The sequence below is a fragment of the Lynx rufus genome, unplaced genomic scaffold (genome assembly GCF_022079265.1).
Source record: "Lynx rufus isolate CCGP_SWC_20201006 ecotype Redwood Valley unplaced genomic scaffold, mLynRuf1.p SCAF_10, whole genome shotgun sequence".
Taxonomy (NCBI): Eukaryota; Metazoa; Chordata; class Mammalia; order Carnivora; family Felidae; genus Lynx; species Lynx rufus.
The window spans coordinates 84,463,734-84,484,898 of NW_025814824.1; the positions used below are offsets into that span (position 1 = coordinate 84,463,734).

General features: G+C 38.8%; 1 protein-coding gene across 6 annotated transcripts in view; it reads right to left on the bottom strand.

Annotated features, from left to right (window-relative positions):
• Positions 1 to 21,165, bottom strand: part of MAPKAP1 (MAPK associated protein 1) — a 244,506-nt gene that overhangs the window by 106,728 nt on the left and 116,613 nt on the right. For all 6 annotated transcript variants that reach the window (XM_047069551.1, XM_047069560.1, XM_047069567.1 and 3 more), the window contains one exon: positions 5,703 to 5,879. In XM_047069551.1, the coding sequence (XP_046925507.1) occupies positions 5,703 to 5,879 (177 nt within the window). The remainder of the gene's footprint in view (positions 1 to 5,702; positions 5,880 to 21,165) is intronic.

The window sequence follows — 21,165 nt, forward strand, 5'->3', positions numbered from 1 at the left end:
TTCACAGGCTAAGTTTCAGAATTTAAAAATTTTGCTTTTAGTTTAATGAAAATCATACATACACACACACACACACACACACACACATATGGATCATATACATGATATACATTTAGAAAAGCAATATTATATATGGATTATATATATAATAACTTACACAATCAATACAGAGAGAGATTTGGGCCACTCCTAGCCTTCCACGTTCCCCATTCTCCACCCAGTTGGAGGAACCTTGAATCGCTGCTGAGAGGAAAAATACCCAGGAGGGCAACCAGACCCTCCTTAGACAGATCTGAACAAGAAATAAAGTTACTAGTGAGCCAGGGTCAACAAACCTACTCCACCCCCATTCGTTGATGTACTGTCGTCTATGACTACTTTCTTGCTACTATGGCAGACGTGAGTTACAGAGAGGTATGGCCCACAAGCCTAAAATATTTACTACTTGGCCCTGTATAGGAAAAGTCTGCCAACTTGTTGGATGAGGTGGTGAGATTTGGGGGGCTGTGTGTTCCAGCAGCTAGAGTTATTTAACATCCTAATAGACCCAAAGCCAAATGACATCACTACAAGCTGCAGGCAAAAACACTGTGGTGATGGGAGAAGTGGGCACAAGGCTCTCCCTGTGGCACAGGCGTGCTGACCTCTGAAGAAGTCATGCCCTGCAGTGCCCAAGTCACACTGTGTACAGGTATCAATCAGGCAGAGAGCCCATTTAGGTACAGACCAATCGACAACTTCAGAAAGTAGGGTGATCAATTATCCTGGGGCCGAGGGGTGGGGGTTACTGGGTATAGACTCTGAATTTCAAAACAGAGAAAGTCCTGGGCAAACTGACATAAACTGGTTATCCTTGCAGAAATGTTCTTTACTATTTCCAGTAAAGCACATTTAAAATTGGGGGAAGGGATGCACTATAAATCAACCGGCTCATTAAAATAATGGACTAGTAGTTAAAAATACACTCATTGTTTAAAAGGACAAATATTAATACGGTAATCAACGTTTCGTATGAAAATCAAAAACCTCAAGTTGACAAGTAAAACATTTAACACCCATTAAATCCAACATCAGTGATTTAATTTCAGCCAAACATCATCTGTTGCATTTAAGTTGTTAATTGTATTTTATTAATGTTATAGTTTTATTTGCATTAAATTTGTAATTTTGTTTGGGTTGCATAAAAACATGGAATTTATAGCTAGAGTTTTACATTTATATGTATTTAAGTAACACTACAATAAAATGAATTTGGGCAAACATTGAGGCTTCAGGAGAATTCGTTTTCCTTTGAAAGAAAATTACATTTAATAAAATTCCTCACAACAAAATCGTCAGGTAGTTAATATTCCCCTCATTTTACAGATGAAGACACGGAGACTACAGTCATGCAGCAAAAGTCATCTGTGAAACTGAAACTTGCACCCAGGTCAGGCTAACTAAGCTCAAAGTCTGTGCGGCCTCACTTGGAGTGGGGGAAAGATGGTACATGGGAGCCTCGTGGTTGGGTGTGAGGGCCTCTGAAAGCCAGAAGGCAACCTAGGAACTTCACGGTATTCAGAAGACAGGAACAGGGCTGCAGAAGAGGCCAAGTGGGCTAAAAAAAAAAAAAGTGAGGCAGGACAGAAAGTTTGGCCAGGGTCCCTCCCAACAGCCCACAGACACCTAAAGATTCATCCATTCCTTCTCTAAGAGGCCCTGTGCTGGCTGCTAAGGATATAGAGATAACTGAGACTGTAGGCACCCTGCCTTCAAGGAATTTGTGGTCTTGCCACTGTCTCTTAAAGGATGTCTGTCCATAAGAGGACGGATTTGAAAGTCTACAGATCTCCAATCTCCACCCCTGCCCATACTCAGCAAAAGTTAGCCCAACAGCAAGCTGGGCAGAGTCTACCCACACTCAGCCCCTCTCTGTTAGAAAACTGAAAGGAGGGGAAGAAGAAAAATGTAGAAGCAGCAAAGAGATCTATTCAATAAGCTACCCATTCAAGAAATATTTGTGGCATACCTACCACAGTAATGGAACTATGCTGGGTGTTTGTGGGGCATAAATGATCCAGTTCTCGCCCTCGACGAGTGTTTAGTTTTAACAACAATAACTGCAGCAGACAGACAAACAGGCCCTTTTCTAAGTGCTTTACATATATTAGCCCCTTCAGTCCTCACAGGGGCTCTATGAGGTAGGTATTATTATTATTCTTCTCATTTGATTGGGCCACAAAAAAGTTAAGCAATTCATCCAAGATCGATCTCCCTCTCTCTCTCTCTCTCTCTCTCTCTCTCTCTCTCTCTCTCACACACACACACACACACACACACACACACACGGTACTAAGGGTAATGTCAGGATTGGCACCCAAGCATTCTGGCTCCAGAGGCCACCATGCTCTTATCTACTACACTACAGTATACAGTAGCTGAATGGTGGCCTCAATACAGTGGGATTCCCTGCCGCCATCCTCACCCATAGCAGGGTGTCACAAAGAGCGTGGACTTTGAAGTCAGACACGGGGGCAAAGCCCGGCCTGAGAGCAATCCTTGTCAGCCTCAGTTTTCATGTCTCTAAAATGGTCATAATCAAAACTGGGCTATTTTCAGATTAAATGGAATAACATATAAATTGTTTCAATTAGTAAATACTAATTCACTTCTTATTGTCAAAACTTAGCTCCCTCTTTCTGGTTCAGTTCAGGGTATTCCCATACATCCCTGCCCATTTTCCCCTGGGAGAGAGACGCAAGGAGGAAAGGGAGAAATGAAGAAAAGGAGTGACGGCTTTACTTATTTTGCTGAGACTTCACTCTCTTGAAACTATGAACACATCCCTGGTAACTCTTGAAAGTCTGCTCTGTCCTGCATTAGCAGGAGAGGCTTTTCTAACTTAAAATATAGACCAGAAAGGTGAATGGAAGGTTGCTGAAGCAAGAAAACACACACAGGGCAAATGGTCAGTAATCTGTACTATTTCATCAGACAACTGAGAAAAAGAAAAAACAGAAAATGTACTGACACTTTTGTTCTAAATGTTCACATATAAAGATTTTACTTTACCTTGTGCTTTTAGAAACACTCCAGGAATGTTGAATAAGCTCTCTAAAACTTTAAACAGAAAGAGGACTGACTAGTGTGTGTGTGTGTGTTTGGGAGTGGGAGTGCAGCGATGGGAGTAGTTCAGGAAAAACGTAAGAGTATTAAGTTTAAAGCTGCTGCTGTTACTCTCTACCTCTCTCCCCTCCCTCATCCCATTCTCCAAAAGCTGGAGTTCATAGACACTGTGTAGTCTTTAGATGCTTCTCCTGGGGAGGTATGTCTGGCCTACCTCCAACCCCAACCCCCCCAACTATTGAAAATCACTGATTTAAAAACACTTGTTTTAAAAAGGACTTTCAGTTCAAAAGAATGCTATGGTCATATGTTAATATTTATGTAGTAAAAATTATGTGCTAATGAGAACTCTTCCAGTCATCTATAAATAAATGAAATGCAAGTGGAAACTATTGAAATATCCCTATACGTATCTTTGAGAGTGAAAAGAAAAAAGTTCTAATGACACTCTGTGATGGTAAGACTTTGAAAAGATGCGTTTATGAATTCTATTGGTAGCACTGTAAATTGGAACATCTTTCAGAAAGCTACATGTCAATACAAAGGCAAGTCTAAAGATGTTTCTATTCTGACCAATGATCCTACTCACAGGAAAACTGTCCTAAGGAGGTTATTCAACAGAAATAAAGGGGACAGAGATAAAAACTATTATTATAGAATCACTTATTAAAACCAAAGCAAATAAACAATCTAAACGTCCCGTGAAAGGCCTCTGATGCAGCCTGTACCTTTCTCTATTGTATTGCTCAGCACATTTTAATGATCTGACGACTTGTCCCCCCCCCCCCCCACTAGGTAGCGTGTGCTCCATGAGCAAAGGGGTTGTCTCTGTCTAGATTCTTGGCACATAATAAATGTAGATTGTAGGAACTAAGAGCAAATATCAAATATTTGCAATTTTAAGCAAGAATAACACAATATGTACACTAGAAGTGAAACTGTAATATATATATATTGGAAATGGTGATACAAAAATGAAAACAGTTATATTAGGGTGGAGGAATCACTGGATAACTTTTAAACTGCTTTCAATATTCTTTAACATTGCTGTTTTAGTGCCTCCCAAATAGAAAAGGAGGGAAAATATTTACTGTTACATACATCAAATGTGACTTCATAGCAGGGATGAAATGGTAACTAGAAAAACTTGAGGATCATCCCCTAGCTACCTGCCCGCCAAGCACTCAGTATTCTTTCTTTGTTCAAGGGTAGAGAGACCCCAACTACTCACATATCATAAGTAGCATAATCCTATTTTCAGTAAAAATTTGAAACAAAGGCAGTATGTTTTAAAGAGACAAGGAAAAGTCCTCTGAAGCAATCCCTCCTTTGGCTAGTGAATTTGCTGGTTCCTAACAGCAGGGGGTGCCAGAAGGATCACTATTGTTCCCAGGAGACGGCCAGTCTCAGTCCTGGTCAGAAAACGCTACAGGTTTTCCTCTAACAGGGACCTCTGGGTAAAACTTGCTGTAGAGACTTGAATAAAGAAAAATTATATATTTATTTCCATTGACTTCTAACTGGTAGTTACCATGTCCTTGAATTATAAATGTAGTCAACAAACCCCAGTTGTATTGGCAGTACTAGTGACTCTGCCATGAACAGAAAAAACACAGATGTCACCGCACACTACAGTTGTTGCAGATTTCCCAAGTATCATTTATACTCATCACTTAACTTTGAGGCGAGAGACTTCAGCAGTTACTGACAGACCTGCTGCCGTATCTTGGTGTTAAATATTAGTAAAACTATGCATATTACTATATCACAGATTGGTTTAATAATTTCAGAAGTATTTAAATATAATGGAACTCTCTTGTATTCCTGTGGATTTGATTTTCTGCATTCACAAACACTCTTCTGGAGAGGTGCCTGGGTGGTTCAGTAGGTTGAGCATCCTACTCATGATTTCAGCTCAGGTCATGCACGATCTCATGATTGGAGGGGTCGAGCCCCAAGTTAGGATCTACGAGGATGACAGCACGGAGCCTGCTTGAAGGATTCTCTCTGTCCCTCCATTGCTAGCATGCACACACACTCTCTCTCTCAAAAAAGAAAAAAACAAAACAAACCCTAAAAAATACTTTTCCGGAAAGGGTTTTTATAGCCTTTGCCAGACTGCCAAAGGCACAGGAAAGTTAACACCTTATCAGTCTAAAGGAGGACAACTGAAAGGAAAACTCAAATTTGATTTGAACAAAATTGGAGAGAAGAAAATAAGTATTTTAAGTCACGAGACAAAAGTAGCTGCAACGCACATTTTTCATTTAGTGTGTAGTCTGTGAAGAGAAAGAGGGAAACTCAGAACTGCTGCTTCACAGGCTCCAAAGTACCCCACCCAGTATGTCCAGAGGCGTGGTTCACAGATACTACGTTCAGAGATCTGCCTAATGCAATTCCCTACTACAAAGCAGTCTGTGTTTAATCTAGGTACAGAGGCATAAAATACATTGCAAATGCTGTCCCTAACATCTCTCTGCAAGTAGTCACTATAAAGGGACATCCAGATACCTAATATCATCCATACGATGAGCGAAACCAAAAATTCTAAAAGGCAGAGATGAGATACTGAAATTAGCAACAGGGTCAATACTTACATCCGAACAAAGAGTGACTCTTTGGATGTCAGACCAGGAGATGAATACTTTTCAACCAGGGCCAAAGTACTGAAGCCGAACTTATGAATGGGCTCGTTGGAATCCAGTGGGGGGAAGTCTGTGTCAACCTCCCCATCATCCTCAGCGATATGCAGGCAGTAGGCACTGACATTGTCACTGAAAGGAAAACCAAAACAGTGAGTGAATACCAGGGTGAAGGAGGGACAAGGAGATAAGAGGCTATAGTATACAGCAGGCAAATTGGGACACTGCTCTTCTTTTACCTGAAAGCCTGGTGAAGCAGTAAGATTACCCTAAATCCTACTTCATTTGATAAAGAGAAAACATGGGAGTACAGAGGGGGAGAAAAGCAATGTGAAAGGAGGTCCTTTCTACTAATCTATTCTTCCAACAAATAGTTACTGAGCACCTGTTATAGATAAGACACAGAACTTAGTCCCTTAAATCAAAGATGATATTTAGTATCAGTCCTCAAGGAAGCTTAGTATAGCAGGGGGGGAAAGTACTATGTTAGTTAAATATAAATATAAATAAAATACACACAGCAAGTGTGATTCCACTGATCCACTGATTCCAAATACCAAAGACACTTAACAGAGTAAAAGCAAATAACCTGGTTTATCCTGATGCAGATAAATGGCTCTCTCCATTGCCTCTAGACTTTTCTCCTATTCCTACAATGTCCAGTCTATACTCCCAGATTCCAGCCTTGCCCATTTTAGAGTCAACACACATTTCCTTCTCTTTCTTGGGCGGAGAAGTAAAAAGTTGATTTGCTGTAAAGGGGTGGGAAACTACCAACATAAAGACAATTTAAAACTTAAAAATCAATTAGAAGCACTTTAAAACACCTTGCTCCAAAGTTAAACTGTGAAACTGCTTATCTGCTAACATTCAGAAACATGATCCTAACAGTTCACAAGGCAGTAGGGTTTTAAATTGTGCAGCTTAAATTTGGAATTTTAATTATATGATTGATGCTTAAATTAATTAATTGCAAAGTGTATGCTAATTGTTTAATTGGTTGCTTGATCTATATAGATCATTTTTTGAATTAAATGAGTTGATTTACAAAGTTTATTGATTGGATGTGACAATGAATTATTTCACTGACTACCTGATTTGCAATTTTCCCAATTAATTCACAAATCTTTAACTGCAACTCTAGTTATTGAGAGAGAGCCTACTTCAGGTGATCTATACTCAGTCTGTCATGACTAAGAGATATTTATTATATAAAACAGGTAATAAGGACAGATTAAAATTAATGGGAACTGTAAATTTGCTAAATGGATGGATAACAAGAAAGTAATCTGGCTATGTTTGTCACTATAAATTTCATGTATTTGCAACGCTGTTAAGAAATTTAAAATTCATCTCTGAATGATGTGGGAAACTTATGGATCTTTGCAAGAGGTTGCTAACCATAAACACTAGACACCTATAGGAGAAGAAAGTCTGTTAGATAAGAAAAATGTCATGGTATAGTAGCTAAGAGCTTTGTGTCCAGAAAGACCTGAGTTTAAAACCTAAGCTCCAGTGCTCATGGACTATGTGATTTCAGAAAATAAGCTTCGCTTCCTTGAGTTTCAGTTTCTATTTCTTCTTTTTTTTTTTAACTTGAGAGAGAGAGAGAGAGAGAGAGCGCGCACAAGTGGGGGACAGGGGCAGAGAGAGACAATCCCAAGCAGGCTCCACACTCAGTGCAAAGCCCGATACAGGACTTGATCCCATAACCCTGGGATCATGACCTGAGCCGAAATCAAGAGTTGAATGCTCAACCGACTGAACCACCAAGGCGCCCCTTAGTTTCTGCTTCTATAAAAAGACAAGAACCTAACTCAGAGGTAGTTGTGAAGATTAGATAACATATGTAGAGCCTACCATATAACAGAGGTAAAAAAATAAATGGTAACTATGGTACGGTATAGTATGATAACTATATAATAAAGTCAGATGGAAAATAACTTCTACAGTTACATCAGTCCTTAAAGAGAAATAGTGGATGCATATTAGTGCCAACAAAACAACAACGAAACTAAGCGACACGTTCTGGAGTTAACATGTCCACTGTGCTCCAGCCTTGGGGCCACTGAGCCTCCAGGGTTTTATGAACAGGGCAGACACTGATGAAGCAGGCAATGGACAGCACACATTATTTATTGCCATGTAAATCGTCCTGAGGAATGTCTGTGATTCCCCAGCACCACAGAGGTTTCAAGGGCAAATAATAAGCCTATTGATCAAAGCAGAAAGCCAAACATTGGTATCAGAAGAATTCTGTTTTGATTGTCATGGGGTGCCCCCAAATCCCCTTCAAAACGAGCTCAAGAAATGTCACAGGCTAAGATCTGAAGGCCAAAAGACTCACTGCTGCGTGTTACTACTCTCCTCAGTTTCTAAAAACAAAGTGTGAAATCATTTCTTCATTCAAGAAACTCGCAAAGTACCGACCCTGCACTGTAGCCTGCTCTGCATGCTGGGAACACAGCAAAGAAAAGAAAGAATGATTTCCCCTATATTATACAAGACTAATGGGAGTCTTTTCTGAGTCATGAGTAAAATTCAGCAGCAAACAGTACTCCAACCCTTTCGACCCCTTTACTGAACATCTGAGGGGAAAATGACTAAAACTCCACATTCTATTCAGGGACACAGTGGTTCCTTTGTGCCTTTGTAAAGGAATCATTAACAAAAGAAGCTACCAAGGTATTTTGACTTCTAAAACCTCTTCAGGATTCCAACTTAGTACTAGAGCAATAGCCATGAGTATCATTAGCAACACTGAGTGCTCTGTGGCAGACACTGTGCATAGTAGTACAGACAGATACTAAGCTCCCTGAATCTCCCCACCAACTCTCAGAGTCATTTCTTATGATTTCTGTTTTCCAAATCGGAAAAGGGAGGCTCGATGAGGTCAAGTGGCTTGCTCCAGATTAAACAGTGTGTAAGCGACAGACTTGAGATTCAAACCCAGGCGGTGAAGAGCACTTACCCTTGACGCCCACCTATCCCTCTGCCAATTCCATGGTGTGTCTAGACTCGCCAAGGCCCTTGGGAGCCCCTGCTCCTACGCAAATGCCACGCGCTTTGAAAAGAAGGAGGAAAATGAGAAGCTTACAAAAAAATGAGAAGCTTAGAAAGATTTATTTCAACTCCTCACTTTTACAGATGGGGAATAGATGGGTAGAAATGGGGAAGAACATGCCCACGACGATCCAGTTAAAAGTGGCAAAGCTGGTTCTGAAGAACTCAGGTCTCCTTACTGCCATTCTATTACTCTTTGATCAAATCAGAAACAGGTGGCATTTTGAAATAGGGAGAGAAAATGGGGGAAGCTGTGGTCTATGACTCAAGAATCCCCCAAATACAGACATCTGGAACTGATAAAACAATGAAAACAGGGATGCCTCCTCCTTATGACCTACTATGGTAGAATAAAGAGTGGTTTTGCAGTCAGATCTGCTTTGAATGCTAACTCAACCACTAACCAGCCATGTGACCAAATCTCTCTGAGCTGCTCCATTTTCTTATCTATAAAAAGCTTTCCCTGCCTTCTCTAGGAGAATCATTTGATCTCTAGGAGAATCCAAGCGATTCTTCTCTGTGGTCTTTCAGAACTTGATTAATATTTCTGCATATAGTTATCACATCTTTTTCTTATTTACCGTTCTGTGTTCTCCTAAGAAGCAGGGATCATTCTATTGTCTCTGCATCCTCACTGAGGAGGAAGATGGCTGGCACTTAACAAGTATTTGTTGAATGAATGAATATATGAATGTATAGACTGAATCGCTCTACCCATGAAAAAAACATAAAGGGTATTATTAATGATGTGTGTGCTAATGAGGAGAAGTAATAAGCTTTTCTTTTTCTTTTTCTTGCTTGTCACATTGATATCTGTTAACCAAATGGGGCTTTCTAGGCAATGCACATGTGCCAGAGATTGCAAACCAAGACAAAAGGAGAAGTCCCAGGAAGAGGTGAGGATCAAAGAGGCATTTTTATGGTTCATCAAGATACGAGTGCTGGCACCTCACTTTTTTTATGGAGAAAAAACACTGAGAAATTATTATGACTATGTAAAAATGTTTAATTACATGCATATAAAAAGACTAGAAGGAAAGGTACCAAAAAGTTTACAAAGGTTATGTTTACAATTGAGCAATGAGCACTTTTTTTCCTGTACCTTCCAGATGTCCCAGATGTCCCTTCCAGATGACTAAGTATAACTTTCATTTTCTTTTCTTTATAAAATACTTATTTTTTTTTTTAATTTTTTTTTTCAACGTTTATTTATTTTTGGGACAGAGAGAGACAGAGCATGAACGGGGGAGGGGCAGAGAGAGAGGGAGACACAGAATCGGAAACAGGCTCCAGGCTCTGAGCCATCAGCCCAGAGCCCGACGCGGGGCTCGAACTCACGGACCGCGAGATCGTGACCTGGCTGAAGTCGGACGCTTAACCGACTGCGCCACCCAGGCGCCCCAAAATACTTATTTTTTGATAAGGGTAATGCATGATTAGAAACATGGAACAATTTAGAAATACAGAACAGTACAAAGGTTGGGAAATCTCTCACCCCACTGTAGAATCACCTGTTCTAGAGACTCAGCATCTCCTGCCTCACCCACATCCCCTGATTACTAAGTGGTCATTTTCTCTATCGAGTCCTGGAATTTATGGAGAAAATAACCATACATACCTGCTGCATAAGGATCTCATAAGGATTATATGAGTTAATTAACTGTACAGTAGCTGGCATGAAGAAAGATTCTCATTTTGTCAAAATTTCTTCTACCACTCTTAAGCTTTTGATCACACAGAAGCAGAATTAACTAACAGAAGCATGGGGGACAGCATGAGATAGAGAACACTAGAAGTCCTATTTGTGAGTCACTATCAGGGATTGAGTAATGATAAAAGACTAATAGCCACCAGTTTGTTCTCTGTATTTAAGAATCTTTTTTTTTGGTCTCTTTTATCTTTTTCATTTGCTTTCTTAAATCCCACATATGAATGAGATCATATGGTATTTGTCTTTCTCTGACTTATTTCACTTAGTTATACTCTCTAGATCCATCCATGTTGTTGCAAGTGGCAAGATTTCATTCTTTTTTTTTTTTTTTGGTTGAGTATTTTTCCATTTATATATATGTATACATGTGTCTATATCACATATATATCACATTACATCTTTATCCACTCATCTATTGAAGAAAACGTGGGTTGTTTTGAATCTTGGTTATGGTAAATAATGTTGCAATAAAAACATAGGTGTCTTAAAAAGACATAGGTGTCTAAAAAAAGAGGCTTAATTTTAGAATTGGGTTAGCATGGAAAAAGCAGGCCCTTCCAGGGACAATGATATTTGTGAGAAGACTGGAAGTTAGAACGGTGAATGGATGCAAAATGAAGCCTGTTGCCAAAAAGAGATCCTTCTGGAGGATGGACAGATCTCTCTCTCTCTCTCTCTCTCTCTCTCTCTCTCTTGCTCTCACATACATACACACACACACTCTGTCATTAAATGTACTCATTAACGCTTTGGAGATTTTATATTTATACAAATAAATGTATGTATAAATAAACATATATCTAAATCTCCAAAGCGTTAATGAGTACAATTAATTGGATTTCACTTATTCATGTTTCCACAAATAAGGCTAACAAAATTTTGCATTAGAAAAATTTATTTCATTTAGTTGTTGATCAATATTCATTTCACATTCAAAGGCCAGTTTGGCTTTTATGAAGAGACAAAAGCCTGTAGTCCAAATATAGATGGTATTTAATTCATATATGAAAATTCAGGAGTATTCCAGGAAGCATCCTAGATTTCTCCCAAATGTGATCTGACATGTTCAATTTGCTCATAAAAATTCACTTTTATCTTCAAAACATGCAAAATGTACTTCAGCATGATGGCAGGACAGATGAAATTTTTGGGGAGGTTTTTTGGATGAAAAATAAAAAGAGCACATGATTCTGCAATGTCCAGAACTCTTATTACTTGGGTCTTGCTATTTATTTTGATGACAAAATCATTATAAACAGTGCATCAGATATTATCAAGAGAAAAAAGGCCCTGAGGATTGCAGCTCAGAAGTTCATCTCTTTGAAGTCAGAGAAAAGACTTTTAAGACTGTCAAGATTTCCTCTTCTCCAAAATAAACTCCATAAATGTAAAGTGAAAATTGATAAATAACATTTTAAGGTTTGTCAAGCCACAACCACATCACACAAGAATAGTTAAGTCTAAATTTTCTGGCAAAGAAGTTCTAAGGAGAAAATGCCCACTAATTTCCAAATGAAAGCAAGACCTTCATAGTGTTTCATCTGAGCTCCTTTTTTAGATAGTTCCTATTGCTATGTCTTCAAGTTCATTGATTTTTTCCTTTTGCGGTGTCTAATCTGCTCTTAAACTCACACAGTATAGTTTCCATTTCAGATACTATACTTTTCATCTCTAGAAGTTCCATCTAGGTTTTCTTAAATATCTTCTACTTCTTTCCTCATCATGTTCATGTTTCCCTGTATTATCTTGAACATATGGAACATGTTTATAATAGCTATTTTAACATCCTTGTTTGCTAATTTTATCATTCTGGCATTTCTGGGAAGTCCTCTTTTCATATTGTTCTGAACCGGACATTTTTAAAACAAATTCACTTGGCAAAATTCTAAGTTTCAGAAACTCGTTCATTCTATTACAAACTGACCTTGAAAAGGTCCAGTAGGATCTTTCCGAAACACACAATATGATACTGTCACTTCCCTGTTTAAAACCTTTTGCAACCTTTCAAATAAAAACAAAAGAGACCATTAATAGTACCTGGGTTCCATAAAGCCTTCCAGTATATTTTGCCCTGCTTTCAACTCAATCTCCTGACATTTCAGAACACACACCTTAGGCTCCATTCACACCACGTGCTTGCAGTATCCTAATCAGGTCCTAGCATATATACATGCTAGCTCCTGTTACTATTCATGCCGGCCTCTCAGCCCAGAGGCTCTCTATTCCTAGTCTATCCAGTCATCTTTTGAGATTTAGCTCAAGTATCCATTCTACTGGGAAGACTTCCCTAACATTCCTCTCACCCCTACTCAACCCAAGCCTCCAACTTCTAGCAGAATTAGAAGAGCCCTTTTCTATGTCCTCACAGCATTCTATTATGTCTACTATTATAGCAAGTCCCAATGACAATGGAGCTAAAATTGTGTAATTTGGTGTCTGCCTCATATATTAGCCTAAATCTTGAGGCCATAAGCTTTATTTTATGACTGATTATATCCCCAGTGCCTAGTATAGTACCTGGGATGGTGCAGACAACATCTAAATGTTTGCTGAGTGAATGACTGCAAGAATAAAAAGATGGATGGATGGACGGATGGATGGATGGATGGGAGGGAGGAAAATCTCAAATGCCTATGTCTCCAGATGCTATCAGGAAAAGAAATTCATTGCTTTGTATAACATAGTCGTTAAGAGCAAGAGAAATGGAGTCAAACCTGGGTTCAAATCCTGACTCTGCCACTTACTAAATACATGATCTCGGGCATTACCTTAAATTCCTGATTCTCAGCTTCTCTATTGTTATCTAAGAGTTACAGAGGTATTATAAGGAAGGAGATAATATATGTAAAATGCTTAGCCTGGGTCATGACACAAAGCAGGCATTCTAATGTGTTCATATCTACCCATTCATTACCTAGTAAGTGTGAGGACTCTGGCTCTTGGGAAATGTTGACAATGAGCAATATTTCTGTGCAGCTCAATGAAGACAGTGTTTGTAAACAGTATTCCCAAACCTTCATCTATCACTTAAAGATCTGACCAGGTTGAGACAATCTAACTCGGTGTTTTTTGATGAATAAAGGTTTGTATACCGTCAGAAGCTTGTCTAAGCAGACACGTGGAGAAGGGCTTCTTCCCTGGCAATGGCATGGGTGGTAAGTTTAGTCTACATCTCTGAATCTGAATGTTCCTATGTTCTCTCATCCATTCCACAAATCACTTATTGAGTACTTGCTATTTGCTAACCATTGTGTTAGGGACTAAGGAAAACAAAACAATAAAATAGACAATGTCCAGCCTCCAAACTTATAACTATCCTACTGCTTACAAGACTTCTTCATCACATGGACAACTCTCAAGTCATCTCAGCCTTCATTTCATCCTAAACCAAACTCTTCCTTCACCTCTATTTCTTCTCTAGGACACCCTATTTCAGCACCACCATCTACCTAGTTTTTCAATGTCCAGTCTTAGGCCCTTCTCTTTCTTCACTAACACATGCTGTAGACTCCAGTTAATCTCTCTATGCATAGGACTCCTACATTCACATTCCTAGCTCATAGTTCTCTCTCTCTTCTAAACTTCAAACATGCAAATATAAACAACTATTTGAAAACTTCTCTTAGGTATAGCAAAGTCATCTCGAAAAGAAGACAAAACTCGTGCTGCTCCTCCCACTCCCCGACACACATTAAAAAACCGAATTAACACCCAGTCTTCCAAAGCCCCCTAATTCAGTGAGCAGCACAATACATCAAGTTGTGCAAGTCAGAAATCTAGGGAGTCACCTTTGGTACCTCTCCTCTTTCATACTTCTCATATCTAATTCATCCCTAAGTCCTATGAATTTCACCTCTTAAATATTTCCAGAATCTGTCCTCTTCCCTCAATCTCCACTGTGGACCCTGCCCATCTTTCAGTCTCATCCATCCTATTTTCTCTTCCCTATTTTGTGTTCCAGCCATGCTGGCCTTTGTTAGTCCCCTGCCACAGTGTCACTGCTTCCTCCTGCCACAGTGTCATTGCCATGCAGTTCCATCTGCCAGGAACCTCCCCCTGCCAAATACCTCTGGTATCACTTTCTCAGGGAATTTCTCCCTGACTCCCAAGGCCAGGCTCTCATAAATGGCATTCCTTTCCTTCAGATTACTCAACTCAGTTTTTATGCAAACATTATTTGGCTTAATTATTTGATATAATTATTTGAATTATTTGCCCATTTCTCTCACTATATTGTTGAATTCATGAAAGAGAGACCATGTCTGGCTCTACTCACCATTGTATATACCCAGCAAAATGCATGGTATATAACAAACACTCAATAAATATTTATTGAATGTATTAATGAATACAAATGTGAATGAAACGAGCCAGTTACAAAGTGCTCTTACAATTGATAATTTCTTCTTCCCCATCAAACTGCACATTTTTTGAGTGCAGCGATCACATTTCTCTTGTTCTTCATTTTATCCTCAATACCTAAGGCCTGAAACTCCATCATAAATATTTGCTGAATGAAGGAATAACAAAGAACTGAAGGCTTCAAGATTAAGCTGGATATCAAGAGGAGAAGAGTGAGAAAGGCATTTCTGATTGAAGAAACAGCAAAAGCAGACAGGGTATCAGTGTCAAGAAGCTGCCAGTTAAAGAATGTGATCTGTAGGATGCATGGGATCACAGCTGAGGGTCAGAATGGGAAAGGCCTCTCTTAGGCTGTATTATCTAGGTAAGTGCTTCTCAATGATGACTCTAAGGAATATAAATTAGAAGCAGCAACCTACAAAGGGGAGGAGAGCAGACAGAAGTGGTCATGTAGATGCAAAAATGGGGAAATATAAAGAATTCAAATTGCAAAGTTGTCAGAAAACATAATGGAAGGTCAAATATTCTTATATGCTTACATAAGCCCACAAGGGCACCACTGTATCATAGCATAGTGCATTCTCTGAATCATTCAGAAAGAGCTAAGTTATACTACTGTTGCTGAACTACTACCAGTATTGGTTGTAGCAGTAGCTGGCTGTAGTTACAGTATTTGACAGCAACAGAAATAAACATTTCCTGAGCACTTGCCATGTATTTTCTCATTTTATTTTCCTAACTACCCTGTTAAGAAGCTTCTATCCTCATTTTACACACAAGATAACTAGAGTACATAGGACTGAAGTAATCAATCCATCCAAGACCATGCTGATGATAAGTGTTAATGCCAGAATTCAAACACAGACTACAGCTTTGGATCCCACTATATTATACTCCGATTAAGAAGACGGGGAAAGGGGCGCCTGGGTGGCTCAGTCAGTTAAGCGTCCGACTTCGGCTCAGGTCATGATCTTGCGGTTCGTGAGTTCAAGCCCCGCGTCAGGCTCTGTGTTGACAGCTCGGAGCCTGGAGCCTGTTTCAGATTCTGTGTCTCCCTCCCTCTCTCTGACCCTCCCCCATTCATGCTCTGTCTCCCTCTGTCTCAAAAATAAATAAACATTAAAAAAAAAAAAAAAGAAGACGGGGAAATATTAACACATTTTAGAGAATCTCTATGAAAAATTATTAAAATAAAGTGTGACAATGAATGAAATAAACTTCAATGATCGATCTACGAAACCCCAGTTTCCCAAGGGCTCTGAGAAGCTGAGGGTATGTCAGAATGAAGCAAACCCAGTGAACTCCGCGTCTTGGTATACTCTACAGCTGCACTCTCCAACATGTAGCTAGCAAGCACTTGAACTATGGCTAGTCTGAATTGACTGTATATAGCAAAGAAACACTGAATTTTTAAAACTTATGACCAAAAAGAACATTAAAAATCTCCTTAATTTTGTCAATAACATGTTGAAATAATAATATTTTAGATACAATGGGTTAAAGAAAATATAACCCATGAAAATTATAATAACTTCAATTATAATAATTATTAGGGAAATAAATTTCACCCATCTTTTGGAAACTTTTAAAAATGTGGTTATTAGAAAATTTCAAATTGTAAATATGGCTCACATTTGCAGCTTGCTTTATGTATTTTTTCCAGCTTTGAGATATAACTGAAATATAACATCGTGAAAGTTTATTCCTGGTAATCAATTTATAAAATACGTGTATTTGATATACTTATGTATTATAAAACAATCACCACCAAGTAGGGTTAGTTAGCTAACACCTCCAACACATCACATAGTTACCATTCCTTTTTTGTGATAAGAATACTAATGGTCTACTCTCTTAGCAATTTTCAAGTACATAAAATAGTATTATTAACTATAATTGCAATGCTGTACATTAGATTTCCAAAGCTTATTCATTTTCTAACTGGAAGTTTGTAGTTTTTGACCAGTATTTCCCACCCTTCCCCCATCCCCCAGTCCGTGGTAACCACCATTCTAATCTCTGTTTCTGTGAGTTCAGTTTTAGAGTCCATATATATGTGACATCATGCAGTATTTGTCTTTCTCTGATTTATCTCTTTCAGCATAACGCTCTCAAGGTCAATCCATGTTGTTGCAGACGGCAGGATTTCTTTATCTTATCTTTTCATCCATAGACAGACATTCAGGTTGCTTCCATATCTTAACTATTGTGAACAGTGTTGCAATGAACAAGGGAGTGTAGATATCTCTTCAAGATCCTGTTTTCATTTCCTTTGGATATATACCCAGAAGGGGAATTACTAGAGCACATGGTAGTTCTAGTTTTCATTTTTTGAGGATCCTCCATATTGCTTTCCATTGTGGCTGCACCACTTCACATTCCTAGCAACAGTGCACAAGGGTTTTCTTTTCTCCACATCCTCGCCAACACTTGTTATATCTTGTCTTTTTGATGATAGCCATTCTAACAGGTGTGAGGTGATTGCATTATATTTCTTTTGGACAGCACTGCTCTATTGCCAGACACTTCCACTCACTGAGCAATGCAATAATCTCAAAAGTATACTACTCCAGCTTCTGGACTATCGCAAAACTCTTCAGGCTTTTAGTAGCTCACCTGTCAGTAGCTGATAAAGAGCAACAGTAAATAAGAGACCAGTGAAATATGTTGAATGTTAAAGGGACAGCTGAACAGAAGAAGGCAAAGAACAGCCATTCTTGTGTACCATAGAGTCAGAACATATGACTACAGTCTCTGCACAAAATTGGGGCTAGTCAAAATTACCCTTAAAAAAATCCCTTAAATTAACTATGAAGTAGAGTAAATGTGGTTCTGTGCAAAGAGCAGTATATACCTCCCACCTCAAGTTCTTGACAGGATAAAATCTCACTGAATTTTATTTCTCTCTCTTTCACGAATGGGTGTTACTCAAAAGATACTGTTTCACTCTTGAATCCGATTAAATATAAATTAAAAAGGAATGTTTAAAAAATTTTTATATGTCAAAAATAGATCTACATTAATATAGTCAACTGATATTTGACAAAGGAGCAAAGGCTTTGGGAGCAAAGCAGCAAAAGGAATGGAGAAAGGATAATCTTTTCAAGTGGGTATTCACATGCAAAAATGACTAAATCTAGACACAGACCTTACACCTTTAACAAAAATTAACTCAAAATGGATCACAGGCCTAAACGTAAAGCAAAAATCACATAAAACTTCTAGAGGATAACATACAGGAAAATCTAGATAACCCTGGGTTTGGTGATTACCTTTTTTTTTTTTTAATTTTTTTTAATGTTTATTTATTTTTGAGAGAGACAGAGACAGAATGCAAGTGGGTTGGGACAGAGAGAAGAGGGAGACACAGGATCCGAAACAGGCTCCAGGCTCTGGGCTGTCAGCACAGAGCCTGACGCGGGGCTCGAACTCACGAGCTGCAAGATCATGACCTGAGCTGAAGTCGGACGCTCAACCGACTGAGCCACCCAGGCGCCCCATGATTACTTTTTAGACACAACACCAAAACACAATCTATGAAAGAAAAAACTGGTAAGGTGGAGTTGATGCTGCTAAGAAAATGAAATGATAAGCCACCGATTGGGGAAAAAAATCCCTACAAAACACATATCTGATAAATAGACAAAGAACTCTAAAAAAAATCAGTAAGAAAACCACCTGATTAAAAAATTGGCCATGGCACAAAAACAGACACTCAGATCAGTGGAACAGAATAGAGAACCCAGAAATGGACCCACAAACGTATGGCCAACTAATCTTTGACAAAGCAGGAAAGAATATCCAATGGAATAAAGACAGTCTCTTCAGCAAGTGGTGCTGGGAAAACTGGACAGCGACATGCAGAAGAGTGAACCTGGACCACTTTCTTACACCATACACAAAATTAAGCTCAAAATGGATGAAAGACCTCAAAAGCCATCAAAATCCCCAAGGAGAAAGCGGCAAAAACCTCTTTGATCTTGGCCGCAGCAACTCTTACCCACCACGTCTCCAGAGGCAAGGGAAACAAAAGCAGAAATGAACTACTGGGACCTCATCAAAATAAAAAGCTTCTTCACAGAGAAGGAAACAATCAGTAAAACTAAAAGGCAACCGACAGAATGGGAGAAGATATTTGCAAACGATATATCAGATAGAGGGTTAGTATCCAAAATCAATAAAGAACTCAACACCCAAAAAACAAATAATCCATTGAAGAAATGGGCAGAAGACATGAATAGACACTTCTTCAAAGAAGACATCCAGATGGCCAAACGACACATGAAAAAATTTTCAACATCACTCATCATCAGGGAAATACAAATCAAAACCACAATGAAATACCACCTCACACCTGTCAGAATGGCTAACATGAACAACTCAGGCAACAACAGATGTTGGCGAGGATGCAGAGAAAGAGGATCTCTTCGGCACTGCTGGTGGGAATGCAAACTGGTGCAGCCACTCTGGAAAACAGTATGGAGGTTCCTCAAAAAATTAAAAATATAACTACCCTACGACCCAACAATGGCACTACTAGGTATTTATCCAAGGGATACAGGAATGCTGTTTCAAAGGGGCACATGCACCCCAATGTTTATAGCAGCACTATTGACAATGGCCAAAGTATAGAAAGAGACCAAATGTCCATCAATGGATGAATGAATAAAGAAGATGTGGTGTGTGTGTGTGTGTGTGTGTGTGTGTGTGTGTATAATGCTCCATTATATATATAGATATATATATATATATATATATATGATACTCCATTATATATATAATGCAGTATTACTCGGCAATCAAAAAGAATGAAATCTCGCCATTTGCAACTACGTGAAACTAGAGGGTATTATTATGTTAAGCGAAATTAGTCAGAGAAAGACATATATCATATGACTTCACTCATATAAGTACTGTAAGATACAGAACAGAGGAACACAAGGGAAGGGAAGCAAAAATAAAAATAGGGAGGGGGGAAAACATAAGAGACTCTTAAATATGGAGAACAAACAGGGTTACTAGAGTGGTTGTGGGGGGGGGGTGGGCTAAATGGGTAAGGGGCATTAAGGAATCTGCTCCTGAAATCACTGTTGCACTATATACTAACTAACTTGGATATAAATTAAAAACAAAAACAAAAACAAAAAACTGACCAAACACCTGAACAGACAGCTCACCAAAGAATACAGATAGGTGTCAAAAAGCATGTGAAAAAATGCTCAAGACCACTTCCTTAGGGAACTGCAAATTAAAACAAAAATGGGATACCACTGGACACCTAGTAAAACAGCTAAAATCCAAAACATTTACAAAACCAAATGCTGGAAAGGATTTGTAGCAAAAGGAACTCCCATGTGTTGATGATGGAAATGTCAAATGGTATAACCCTTTGGAAGACATTTGGACAGCTTCTTAGAAAGCTATTTAATAAACAAAGGCTTATCATACAATCCAGCAACTGCACTCTTAGGTATTCGTAAATTGAACTGAAAACTTAACGTCTACATGAAAAACTGCTATAAATGTTTATAGCAGATTTACTATAAAGATTGGAAGCAACCAAGCTGTCCTTCAACAGGTGAATGGAAAAACAAACTATGGTACATTCATGCCATGGAATATTATTCAGCAATATAAAGAGATGAACTATCAAGCCACAAAAAGACATGAAGGAACCTTAAATACCTTAAATACATATTGCTAAGGGAAAACAACAGTCCGAAAAAGCTACGTATAGTAGGATTCCAACCACCTGACATTCTGGAAAATGCAAAACGGTAGGCACAATAAAATGATAAGTGGTTGCTAAAGGTGAACAGGGAAGAATGAGAAGGTGGAGCATGGGGGCATTTTTAGGGCAGTGAAACAATTAGCGATGATGCAATCATCAGAGCCAGGCTGGCTAAGTCAGGAGAGTGGGAGACTCTTGATGTCATGGTTGTGAGTTTGAGCTCCACACTGGGTGTAGAGATTACAAATAAATAAACTAAAAAAATAAATAAATAACTGAACAACACAAAGAGTGAACCCTAATATGTAAACTATTGTCTTTAGTTCATAATAATGTGTCAATATTGGTTCATCAATTGTTAACAAATGTACTCCACCAATGCAAGGTGTTAATAACAGGGGAAAACAAGTGTCATGAATGAGATGTGTAGCAACTCTGAACTTCCTGTGCAGTTTTTCCATAAACCTAAAACCACTCTAAAAAATAAAGCCTATTTATGGGGCGCTTGGGTGGCTCAGTTGGTTGGGCATCTGACTTCGGCTCAGGTCCTG